This window comes from Engystomops pustulosus, chromosome 9 (assembly GCF_040894005.1).
Source record: "Engystomops pustulosus chromosome 9, aEngPut4.maternal, whole genome shotgun sequence".
Classification (NCBI taxonomy): Eukaryota; Metazoa; Chordata; class Amphibia; order Anura; family Leptodactylidae; genus Engystomops; species Engystomops pustulosus.
This window is the reverse complement of record NC_092419.1, coordinates 6,449,114-6,461,729: the sequence shown is the minus strand read 5'-3', so window position 1 is coordinate 6,461,729 and position 12,616 is coordinate 6,449,114. Positions and strand designations below refer to the sequence as shown.

Genomic DNA, 12,616 nt, shown 5'->3' with positions numbered 1-12,616 from the left:
AATGCGTCTTCACCTATGACATCATCATCATCATCATCATCACATATTGTGCCGCAGAGGAACCTACTTTTATTTGGGCTGCTGGGAGTAGTAGTCCCACAACAGCTTGAGATTTACAGTTTGGAGACCACTGGGACAGCAGATCTGTACAGAGGGGACAGTGTTTTGCAGAATTTGGGATGAAGTGAATACCCAGCAGGGATGAAGGGTCCCTCTGTAATTGGCCATTTTGTTCCCACCATGGATAGACTTGTGTTTGTGCTGTTTTGGTTTTCTTTGTGGCTTTTGTATCTCAGATGTGTGGTATATATTGTCGTGTCCACGCCACAAGGCATATATGGTGCCAGCCTCGTACAATGGGTGATGCGCCTCATTAAGGGGGCAGATGCCCCTCTGTACGGAGCTCTATGGTCCATGTGTTGGGGGTCGGAGCTCGTAGCCGGGGACTAATGGAGTCTCTTATCTATTTCTCCACAATGTCTTCTATAGAATTCTCTTCTACAAAGCCCCAAACCCACAGAACAGACAATCCGAAGCTAATTAGCGGATTCCTACACAAAACCAAACCCCTAAAAAAAGATGTGTCTGATTTGTCGGCCATTGTGTTTCCAACCCCCCCCCCCTTTTTCCTGAGCAGCGGGGGTCTGTTACTGGGGAGAAGCCCCCAAATACTGGGCCACACACATCACTGCGTCTACAGCCCTGTATCAGACAAAAGTCCTGCAACTTTTCAATATGGAGGTTGTTAAGTTCCTCATTGTTATCAAGAGCTCTGCTTGCTGTCGGTGAATGTTCCCATTCGCTGGGCTGTGGGGCAGATGTGACTGTATATGTGGGACTCCGTACGAATGGGAAGCTGAGCCCTACTTCCAAAAGATGCAGAGATTAGCAAAGGGACAGGAATTTACAAGTCTGAAGGTAATGGAGCTCCTAGAGTGACAGCTATTCCGTAAAACCTTCCATTGAAGGTGTATCCTCGGTTTGTATCAGTCACTGCACTGGTTCCCCGTCTCCTTCCATATACAGTATAAAATAATAACCCTCATCAACAAAGCTCTGCACAATGCTGCACCTCCCTGTCTCTTCCCTCCTCTCAGAGGAACAGCAGGTTGAGCACTCACAGTAATGAAAGTGTTGGAAATATCTGCCCGCTGTGTTCAGCCATCTCCACCGCTCCTATAGTACTGAATGGAGGGGCTGGATGAATGTTCAGTTTAAGAGAGGACAGGACCGCGTTCTCCGTATCACTGGGGGTCCTGTTCTCGTGATCAGGGGGTTCCAGCAGTCAGACCCCACAATCACCTTCTTATCCCGTATCCTATGGACGCTCCCTTCTTTTGTAAGACTAAACATATTGTACAAATATTAGATTTACAATTCTCACCCCCCCCCCCCCCCCGGGGTGCATGGAGGTCCTAATCTGCCCCTGGGGGAGAGGAGGGGGGAGGCTTTCCCAGGACGTTCCCTCTCCACCTTTTAATTAACTTTCCCAAAGCGATTCCTTTCTTCTGTGGATGACTCTGAGCGGCCTCTCCCTCATTGCAGCCGGAGAGTCCGGACCAGTCAGCGCCACAAAATGTTTGTACAGAAGACAAAAACTTTCCTAAATGTCTCCTGTATCCATGGCGATGTCTCTCCCATCAATGGCATCTGACTCCCGACTCCACGGGGTTATAACCTCATCTCACACAGTGCAGAGGATTGTACCAAAGCTTTCCCCTCGCTGCCTCCTCCCTCGCTGCCTCCTCCCTCGCTGCCTCCTTCCTCCCTCGCTGCCTCCTTCCTCTCTCGCTGCCTCCTCTCTTGCTGCCTCCACCCTCACTGCCTCCTCCCTCGATGCCTCTTTCCTCCCTCACTGCCTCCTCCCTCGCTGCCTCCTTCCTCGCTGCCTCGCTGCCTCCTCCCTCGCTGCCTCCCCCTTCGCTGCCTCCTTCCTTGCTGGCCTCCTCCTTCACTGCCTCCTGCCTCGCTGCCTTCTTTCTCGCTGCCTCTTTCCTCGCTGCCTCCCCCCTCGCTGCCTCCTCCCTCGCTGCCTCCTTCCTAGCTGCCTCCTTCCTTGCTGCCTCGCTGCCTCCTTCCTCTCTGGCCTCCTTCCTCGCTGCCTCCTCCCTCGCTGCCTCCTCCCTCGCTGCCTCCTCTCTGGCTGCCTCCTCTCTGGCTGCCTCCTCTCTGGCTGCCTCCTCTCTGGCTGCCTCCTCCCTGGCTGCCTCCCCCCTCGCTGCCTCCCCCCTCACTGCCTCCTCCCTCGCTGCCTCCTGCTTCACTGCCTCCTTCCTAGCTGCCTCCTTCCTTGCTGCATCGCTGCCTCCTTCCTCTTTGGCCTCCTTCCTGCTGCCTCCCCCCTCCCTGCCTCCTCCCTCGCTGCCTCCTGCCTCGCTGCCTCCTTCCTAGCTGCCTCACTGCCTCCTTCCTCGCTGCCTCCTCCCTCGCTGCCTCCTCCCTTGCTGCCTCCTCCCTGGCTGCCTCCTCCCTGGCTGTCTTCTCCCTCGCTGCCTCCCCCCTCGCTGCCTCCTTCCTAGCTGCCTCCTTCCTTGCTGCCTCGCTGCCTCCTTCCTCTTTGGCCTCCTTCCTCGCTGCCTCCCCCCTCGCTGCCTCCCCCCTCGCTGCCTCCCCCCTCGCTGCCTCCTCCCTCGCTGCCTCCTCCCTCGCTGCCTCCTCCCTCGCTGCCTCCTTCCTAGCTGCCTCCTTCCTTGCTGCCTCGCTGCCTCCTTCCTCTTTGGCCTCCTTCCTCGCTGCCTCCCCCCTCGCTGCCTCCCCCCTCGCTGCCTCCCCCCTCGCTGCCTCCTCCCTCGCTGCCTCCTCCCTCACTGCCTCCTTCCTCGCTGCCTCCTCCCTGGCTGCCTCCTTCCTCGCTGCCTCCTCCCTCGCTGCCTCCTCCCTCGCTGCCTCCTCCCTGGCTGCCTCCTCCCTGGCTGCCTCCCCCCTGGCTGCCTCCTCCCTCGCTGCTTCCTCCCTCGCTGCCTCCTTCCTCGCTGCCTCGCCCCTCGCTGCCTCCCCCCTCGCTGCCTCCCCCCTCGCTGCCTCCCCCCTCGCTGCCTCCTCCCTCGCTGCCTCCTCCCTCGCTGCCTCCTTCCTAGCTGCCTCCTTCCTTGCTGCCTCGCTGCCTCCTTCCTCTTTGGCCTCCTTCCTCGCTGCCTCCCCCCTCGCTGCCTCCCCCCTCGCTGCCTCCCCCCTCGCTGCCTCCTCCCTCGCTGCCTCCTCCCTCACTGCCTCCTTCCTCGCTGCCTCCTCCCTGGCTGCCTCCTTCCTCGCTGCCTCCTCCCTCGCTGCCTCACTGCCTCCTTCCTCGCTGCCTCCTCCCTCGCTGCCTCCTCCCTCGCTGCCTCCTCCCTGGCTGCCTCCCCCCTGGCTGCCTCCTCCCTCGCTGCTTCCTCCCTCGCTGCCTCCTTCCTCGCTGCCTCGCCCCTCGCTGCCTCCCCCCTCGCTGCCTCCCCCCTCGCTGCCTCCTCCCTCGCTGCCTCCTCCCTCGCTGCCTCCTTCCTCGCTGCCTACTCCCTGGCTGACTCCTCCCTCGCTGACTCCTCCCTCGCTGCATCTTCCCTCGCTGACTCCTCTCTCGCTGACTCCTCTCTCGCTGATTCCTCCCTCGTTGATTCCTCCCTCCCTCGCTGCCTCCTTCCTCACTGCCTCCTCCCTCGCTGCCTCCTCCCTGGCTTACTCCTCCCTCGCTGACTCCTCCCTCGCTGCATCTTCCCTCGCTGACTCCTCTCTCGCTGACTCCTCTCTCGCTGACTCCTCCCTCGCTGATTCCTCCCTCCCTCGCTGATTCCTCCCTCCCTCGCTGCCTCCTCCCTCGCTGCCTCCTCCCTCGCTGCCTCCTCCCTCGCTGCCTCCTTCCTCGCTGCCTCCTTCCTCGCTGCCTCCTTCCTCGCTGGCCTCCTCCCTGGCTGACTCCTCCCTCGCTGCATCTTCCCTCGCTGACTCCTCCCTCGCTGATTCCTCCCTCCCTCGCTGCCTCCTACCTCCCTCGCTGCCTCCTTCCTCCCTCGCTGCCTCCTTCCTCCCTCGCTGCATCTTCCCTCACTGACTCCTCTCTCGCTGCCTCCTCCCTCGCTGCCTCCTCCCTGGGTGCATCTTCCCTCGCTGACTCCTCTCTCGCTGACTCCTCCCTCGCTGATTCCTCCCTCGCTGCCTCCTCCCTCGCTGCCTCCTCCCTCGCTGATTCCTCCCTCGCTGCCTCCTCCCTCGCTGCCTCCTCCCTCGCTGCCTCCTCCCTGGCTGCCTCCTCCCTGGCTGCCTCCTCCCTCGCTGCCTCCTCCCTCGCTGCCTCCTCCCTCGCTGATTCCTCCCTCGCTGCCTCCTCCCTCGCTGCCTCCTCCCTGGCTGCCTCCTCCCTGGCTGCCTCCTCCCTGGCTGCCTCCTCCCTCGCTGCCTCCTCCCTCGCTGCCTCCTCCTCGCTGCCTCCTCCCTCGCTGCCTCCTTCCTCCCTCCTCGCTGCCTCCCCCCTCGCTGCCTCCTCCCTCGCTGCCTCCTCCCTCGCTGCCTCCTCCCTCGCTGCCTCCTTCCTAGCTGCCTCCTTCCTCTTTGGCCTCCTTCCTCGCTGCCTCGCCCCTCGCTGCCTCCCCCCTCGCTGCCTCCTCCCTCGCTGCCTCCTCCCTCGCTGCCTCCTCCCTCGCTGCCTCCTTCCTCGCTGCCTCCTCCCTGGCTGACTCCTCCCTCGCTGACTCCTCCCTCGCTGACTCCTCTCTCGCTGACTCCTCTCTCGCTGATTCCTCCCTCCCTCGCTGCCTCCCTCCCTCGCTGCCTCCTTCCTCGCTGCCTCCTCCCTGGCTTACTCCTCCCTCGCTGACTCCTCCCTCGCTGCATCTTCCCTCGCTGACTCCTCTCTCGCTGACTCCTCTCTCGCTGACTCCTCCCTCGCTGATTCCTCCCTCCCTCGCTGCCTCCTCCCTCGCTGCCTCCTCCCTCGCTGCCTCCTTCCTCGCTGCCTCCTTCCTCGCTGCCTCCTTCCTCGCTGGCCTCCTTCCTCGCTGGCCTCCTCCCTGGCTGACTCCTCCCTCGCTGCATCTTCCCTCGCTGACTCCTCCCTCGCTGATTCCTCCCTCCCTCGCTGCCTCCTACCTCCCTCGCTGCCTCCTTCCTCCCTCGCTGCCTCATACCTCCCTCGCTGCCTCCTTCCTCCCTCGCTGCCTCCTTCCTCCCTCGCTGCCTCCTCCCTCGCTGCCTCCTCCCTCGCTGATTCCTCCCTCGCTGCCTCCTCCCTCGCTGCCTCCTCCCTGGCTGCCTCCTCCCTGGCTGCCTCCTCCCTGGCTGCCTCCTCCCTCGCTGCCTCCTCCCTCGCTGCCTCCTCCTCGCTGCCTCCTCCCTCGCTGCCTCCTTCCTCCCTCCTCGCTGCCTCCCCCCTCGCTGCCTCCTCCCTCGCTGCCTCCTCCCTCGCTGCCTCCTTCCTAGCTGCCTCCTTCCTCTTTGGCCTCCTTCCTCGCTGCCTCGCCCCTCGCTGCCTCCCCCCTCGCTGCCTCCTCCCTCGCTGCCTCCTCCCTCGCTGCCTCCTCCCTCGCTGCCTCCTTCCTCGCTGCCTCCTCCCTGGCTGACTCCTCCCTCGCTGACTCCTCCCTCGCTGCATCTTCCCTCGCTGACTCCTCTCTCGCTGACTCCTCTCTCGCTGATTCCTCCCTCTTTGATTCCTCCCTCCCTCGCTGCCTCCTTCCTCGCTGCCTCCTCCCTGGCTTACTCCTCCCTCGCTGACTCCTCCCTCGCTGCATCTTCCCTCGCTGACTCCTCTCTCGCTGACTCCTCTCTCGCTGACTCCTCCCTCGCTGATTCCTCCCTCCCTCGCTGCCTCCTCCCTCGCTGCCTCCTCCCTCGCTGCCTCCTCCCTCGCTGCCTCCTTCCTCGCTGCCTCCTTCCTCGCTGGCCTCCTTTCTCGCTGGCCTCCTCCCTGGCTGACTCCTCCCTCGCTGCATCTTCCCTCGCTGACTCCTCCCTCGCTGATTCCTCCCTCCCTCGCTGCCTCCTTCCTCCCTCGCTGCCTCCTTCCTCCCTCGCTGCCTCCTTCCTCCCTCGCTGCATCTTCCCTCACTGACTCCTCTCTCGCTGCCTCCTCCCTCGCTGCCTCCTCCCTCGCTGATTCCTCCCTCGCTGCCTCCTCCCTCGCTGCCTCCTCCCTCGCTGCCTCCTCCCTCGTTGCCTCCTCCCTCGCTGCCTCCTCCCTCGCTGATTCCTCCCTCGCTGCCTCCTCCCTCGCTGCCTCCTCCCTCGCTGCCTCCTCCCTCGTTGCCTCCTCCCTCGCTGCCTCCTCCCTCGCTGCCTCCTCCCTCGCTGCCTCCTCCCTCGCTGATTCCTCCCTCGCTGCCTCCTCCCTCGCTGCCTCCTCCCTCGCTGCCTCCTCCCTGGCTGCCTCCTCCCTGGCTGCCTCCTCCCTCGCTGCCTCCTCCTCGCTGCCTCCTCCCTCGCTGCCTCCTTCCTCCCTCCTCGCTGCCTCCTCCCTCGCTGCCTCCTCCCTCGCTGATTCCTCCCTCGCTGCCTCCTCCCTCGCTGCCTCCTCCCTCGCTGCCTCCTCCCTCGCTGCCTCCTCCCTGGCTGCCTCCTCCCTCGCTGCCTCCTCCCTCGCTGCCTCCTCCCTCGCTGCCTCCTCCTCGCTGCCTCCTCCCTCGCTGCCTCCTCCCTCGCTGCCTCCTCCTCGCTGCCTCCTCCCTCGCTGCCTCCTCCCTCGCTGGCCAATTCAATTAAATCAGTTTACAAAATTTTGGTAGAATTTGTCTTCTTCCAGATCTCAGATGAAACCTCTAAGCAATAAGGTTATGAAGAAGTGTGTGGAGTCTCTCCTGGCTAGAAGGAGGCCCACATGGTGGCCATGTCTTCGTTGCCTATAGCGGCCAATAGTAGCGCAACTTTCAAGTCACAATCTGTACTGGAGAACTCAAAGGAGCCCTGTGATTGGCTGCTTTGGGTTACACAGTTTTGATAAACATGTTCTTATGTATTAAAGGACATCCACCACCAAGAAGTACCAGATCCTCTGTCTATGACTCTAGATTTACATCTAGCACCAGGATGCAGGATTGTAAACCAAGCACACTGACATATGTAATTTGCATAGTTTTAAAAGCCTTTTTTGTATGTCAGTGTGCTTGGTTTACAATCCTGCATCCTGGTGCTAGATGTAAATCTAGAGTCATAGACAGAGGATCTGGTACTTCTTCAAGGAAATCTACCACCAGGTTGAAGGATTGTAAACCAAGCACATTGACATCCTGGTGTGCCCCCCTTCTGACAGGATCTGCTCTTCTTTTAGCTTCTAAGGACCTTGTTTCTAGGGAAAAAGAGTTTCAAAAATTATGCAAATGAATCTTAGGGGCTCTGGGCTCCATAGATGTCAATGGACTAATTTGCATAATTTTTAAAACCTTTATTTTTTTAAAAAAAACCAGTGCATAAGAAGCTGCAAGAAGAGCAGATCCAGTCAGAGGGGGCACATACCAGCATGTGAGTGCGCTTGTTTTACAATCCTTCATCCTGGTGGCAGATTTCCTTTACGTTATTACGTTTACTTTCCCCTCGAAAATTCCAAAATCCGGCCTCAGGTGTCAATTTATGCATCCAAAAAATTTCCCAATGTGAATATTGAGATCTTTTCTACTTATTATGCTGTAGTTTTATCGCACGTGCAAATACCATGTGTGTATACAGCCCAAAGGTGCGCACCATCTGGCCTGTGGGGGCCGCCATGTCTGTGTGTGCAGGGTCCATAGAAGAGATGAGATGATGTTCTGTAAAATTCTAGAACCCGTTGTGTCTGTTGCTTAAATATATAATATTTATTCTGCACAATCTACTTTAAGAGAACCTGTCACCAGGATTTACCCCATTAAACTACAAGTCTCCTCCGGCAGTGGATGAAATGTCCCCTCTTTTATATAAAATCTCACCCATTTATTAAACATCTCATCCAAAGTCACATGAAAATGAGCAGAGAAGAGTCAAATTTTTAGGCTGCAGAGGGAGTGACACTTTGGACTCCCCTGCCTTTGGTTCATTATTTCTGAGAAACCTATTTATATATCATATTAAAGATAAAGATCTCCTATTTCCGATCACATCAGGCTTTGGGTTCAGGTCGGAGCTAGAATTTTATCCGCAGCTCACATTCCCAACTATTTATTCTGTAGATCACAGAATCATAAGCCTTATGCAATCTAAAAGACGTGATTCTTATCTTTAATATGACACCAGCATCATGTTTCTAGGTCCTGCAGAACTGAAGATAGACTATCCCCCTTCCAGCCTCTAAGCTTGACTCATTTCAGGCAAAATATGACTCATCTCTGCTCATGACTTTGGAGGAGATGTTTTTATAGGTAAATGGCTAAGATTTCAAATAAGAAAGGGACATTCTATAAAGGTCTTTTTATCCCCTTTTATTAATGGGGTCATATCTGCTGACAGGTTCCACTTTAAAATATTGTAGTTTTCTAAATGCCCCTGTAATTGGGGTTTTTCAGGTCCAGGCGGAGCGCAGCTCATGTAATGGCCGGATAATAAATCCTGGCGCTGATCTTTCGGTATCGCTGAGTATCTCTATAATCGCGGCTGCGCCCAGGGAGGGGTCTCGCTTTATTTTGCGATGTTTTTTTAGTGTGATCTTTCCCATTCTGGCAGTTTCCGGGTAAATGTCTTCTTCCTCAACATATGTTTCCAATCTCACCCAAACATATGTCTGGAAGGGTGGGGGGAGCTTGGAATTCTGGGAATTATTAACACTTTGGATGCTTGAGGCGGTTAAGACATTTGCATATTTGTATTATCAGCGTATACATTGTTATCATTTATTATATATTTACTTTTCCTTATTTTAGCGCGACTCCTCCTGAGATGAACAAACTGCGGCAGAGCCTCCGGAGGAAAAAGCCAACGTACGTCCCGGAGGCGAGCCGACCCCACCAGTGGGGGGCAGATGAGGAGGCCGTGAGGAGGGGGAAGTGCAGCTTCCCTGTCAGGGTGAGGCCAGAATAACAAATCCTCTACATATAAACCTCCGCAATATTATACATCTATCTATCTATCTATCTCCTATCTATCTATCTCCTATCTATCTATCTCCTATCTATCTATCTATCTCCTATCTATCTATCTATCTATCTCCTATCTATCTATCTATCTATCTATCTATCTATCTCCTATCTATCTATCTATCTCCTATCTATCTATCTATCTATCTATCTGTCTATCTCCTATCTATCTATCTGTCTATCTCCTATCTATCTATCTATCTATCTATCTATCTATCTATCTATCTATCTCCTATCTATCTCATATCTATCTATCTCCTATCTATCTATCTATCTATCTATCTATCTATCTATCTATCTATCTCCTATCTATCTATCTATCTATCTCCTATCTATCTATCTATCTATCTATCTATCTCATATCTATCTCATATCTATCTCATATCTATCTATCTCCTATCTCATATCTATCTATCTATCTATCTATCTCCTATCTATCTATCTATCTATCTCCTATCTATCTATCTATCTATCTCCTATCTATCTATCTATCTATCTCCTATCTATCTATCTATCTATCTATCTATCTCCTATCTATCTATTTATCTCATATCTATCTCATATCTATCTCATATCTATCTATCTCCTATCTATCTATCTATCTATCTATCAGCTATCTATCTATCTATCTAGAAAAAGAAAAGTTCAAGCAGCATAGCAATTGTTGGGGAATAGTTAGCCAAACAAAATTAATAATGTGCAAAGCCGTAATGGGTCCTGGCCAGGGAAGGGACCCTCCAATAGACAAATGACGAAAAGGCAGCACAAAAATAGGTGAAAAAAACGGTGGTTTAATCCATAAAAGACGACGTTTCGGCTCACAAGCCGAAACGTCGTCTTTTATGGATTAAACCACCGTTTTTTTCACCTATTTTTGTGCTGCCTTTTCGTCATTTATCTATCTATCTATCTATCTATCTATCTATCTCCTATCTATCTATCTATCTATCTATCTCCTATCTATCTATCTCCTATCTATCTATCTATCTATCTATCTATCTATCTATCTATCTATCTCCTATCTATCTATCTCATATCTATCTATCTATCTATCTATCTATCTATCTATCTATCTATCTATCTCCTATCTATCTATCTATCTATCTATCTATCTATCTCCTATCTATCTATCTATCTATCTATCTATCTATCTATCTATCTCCTATCTATCTATCTATCTATCTATCTATCTATCTATCTATCTCCTATCTATCTATCTATCTATCTATCTCCTATCTATCTATCTATCTATCTATCTATCTATCTATCTCCTATCTATCTATCTCCTATCTATCTATCTATCTATCTATCTATCTATCTATCTATCTATCTATCTATCTATCTCCTATCTATCTATCTATCTATCTATCTATCTATCTATCTCCTATCTATCTATCTCATATCTATCTATCTATCTATCTATCTATCTATCTATCTATCTCCTATCTATCTATCTATCTATCTATCTATCTATCTATCTATCTCCTATCTATCTATCTATCTATCTATCTATCTATCTCCTATCTATCTATCTATCTATCTATCTATCTATCTATCTATCTATCTATCTCCTATCTATCTATCTATCTATCTATCTCCTATCTATCTATCTATCTATCTATCTATCTATCTCCTATCTATCTATCTATCTATCTATCTATCTATCTATCTATCTATCTATCTCCTATCTATCTCCTATCTATCTATCTATCTATCTATCTCCTATCTATCTATCTATCTATCTATCTATCTATCTATCTATCTATCTATCTCCTATCTATCTATCTCATATTTATCTATCTATCTATCTATCTCCTATCTCTCTATCTCTCTATCTATCTATCTCTCTATCTCTCTATCTATCTATCTATCTCCTATCTATCTATCTATCTATCTATCTATCTCCTATCTATCTATCTATCTCTTATCTCTCTATCTATCTATCTCTCTATCTCTCTATCTATCTATCTATCTATCTCCTATCTATCTATCTATCTATCTATCTATCTCCTATCTATCTCTCTCTATGTCAGTGTGTTGGCCTGTGCTGCCCCCTAGTGCTCACCAGCTGTTTTGCTCCCTGATAAGATCCTAGTTTTGGCTCTGCCCCCTATTAATGTCTTGTCTCCTCGTTCTTCTCAGTACCTGGGACATGTGGAGGTGGAGGAGTCGCGGGGGATGCACGTGTGTGAAGATGCTGTGAAGAAGCTGAAATTGGTCAGTGTGTGAAATAACCTGTGACTTCTCATTACAGGGGTAATATAATAATATAAGGGGAGTAATGGAGTCGCCCGGAGCCAGGGCTGTCAGATAGTAGGGAAAGACAATTTTGGGGGCTTTCGTGCGGGATGTTCCAGGGAGTCGGTGATACATGTCTATAGATTTGCATATGAAATGTGGCGGGACCCCCAGACATCACACATTCCCGTGTCTGGATGGATAACTAAGACCATTTACATCATTCTAGATGGGTGACAACCCAAATAGTGATCGCCATAAAGCACTGACCTAGTGCTGCAAAAGCAGAAGATCAATGACCTCAGAATTAGGGAGAGTTGCTGTCAGGACATTGGGAAAGCTGGGTGACAAGTCCATATTGCGTTCCCCTGGATGGAATTAAGAATTTAGTGAGACGTGAATTAGTATTTGGAAGCAGATTGTACACGGACTTATAGTGATTGTGTGTAATCCTGTCACTTCTGTGCATTAAACTCATTTTTATCGATTTTTTTTAGCTCGGGAAGAAGTCGGTAAAAGCCATTTTGTGGGTTTCGGCTGACGGACTGCGAGTTGTGGATGATAAGACGAAGGTGAGACTGATTCAGAGTAGTTATCGTTCCTCTGTTATTCCCCCCGGTGTAAACTGACAACTGGGCGTGGGCTTGTCCCTAGATAATCTGTAATCAGTGCTGATTGGGCAGTATCAGAACATCTAGGCCACACCCCCCCTGGTAACACCCACTTGTATCTAATCCCATCATTCTTTTCATCTCTCAGGACCTCATAGTGGACCAAACTATCGAAAAGGTTTCATTCTGTGCACCGGACCGCAACTTTGACAAAGCCTTCTCCTATATATGTCGAGATGGGACCACCCGACGCTGGATATGTCATTGCTTTATGGCATTGAAAGATTCGGTGAGCTCATGGCGGGTTACACCTGTCTGTATAGCATCGGGTGAAATGTCTTTGTAAAGGATTAATGACAAATGGCTGCAGTATTTTTGGAAACAGCGCCACCCCCTGTCCACAGGTTGTGTGTGGTATTGCAGCTTTGCTCCATTGAGCGATATTACTGATTGCCCCTAACCCCTGTGTCTGCCTATAGGGGGAGCGCCTGAGCCACGCTGTGGGTTGTGCGTTTGCCGCCTGCCTTGAGCGCAAGCAGAAGCGGGAGAAGGAGTGCGGAGTCACCGCGTCCTTTGATGCCAGCCGCACCAGCTTTGCCCGCGAGGGATCATTCCGAGTCACGTCCGGATCTCAGCAAACTGAAAGGGAAGATGTCATGAAGCAAGCCCAGGAAAAAAAGAAAGGTAAAATGACGCTAAAAACCCCAAGTCCCCCTTAAAAAATACACGGGAGAAAAAGTTATCGCCTCAATGCTGAAT

General features: G+C 52.2%; 1 protein-coding gene across 1 annotated transcript in view; it reads left to right on the top strand.

Moving 5' to 3' along the window:
• LOC140076575 (numb-like protein) overlaps positions 1–12,616 on the top strand; it is a 58,944-nt gene that overhangs the window by 42,663 nt on the left and 3,665 nt on the right. Inside the window, exons 3-7 of the mRNA XM_072123155.1 lie at positions 8,796–8,937; positions 11,151–11,225; positions 11,744–11,818; positions 12,006–12,146; positions 12,337–12,541. Coding sequence (XP_071979256.1) covers positions 8,812–8,937; positions 11,151–11,225; positions 11,744–11,818; positions 12,006–12,146; positions 12,337–12,541 — 622 coding nt within the window. The 5' untranslated portion in view covers positions 8,796–8,811. The remainder of the gene's footprint in view (positions 1–8,795; positions 8,938–11,150; positions 11,226–11,743; positions 11,819–12,005; positions 12,147–12,336; positions 12,542–12,616) is intronic.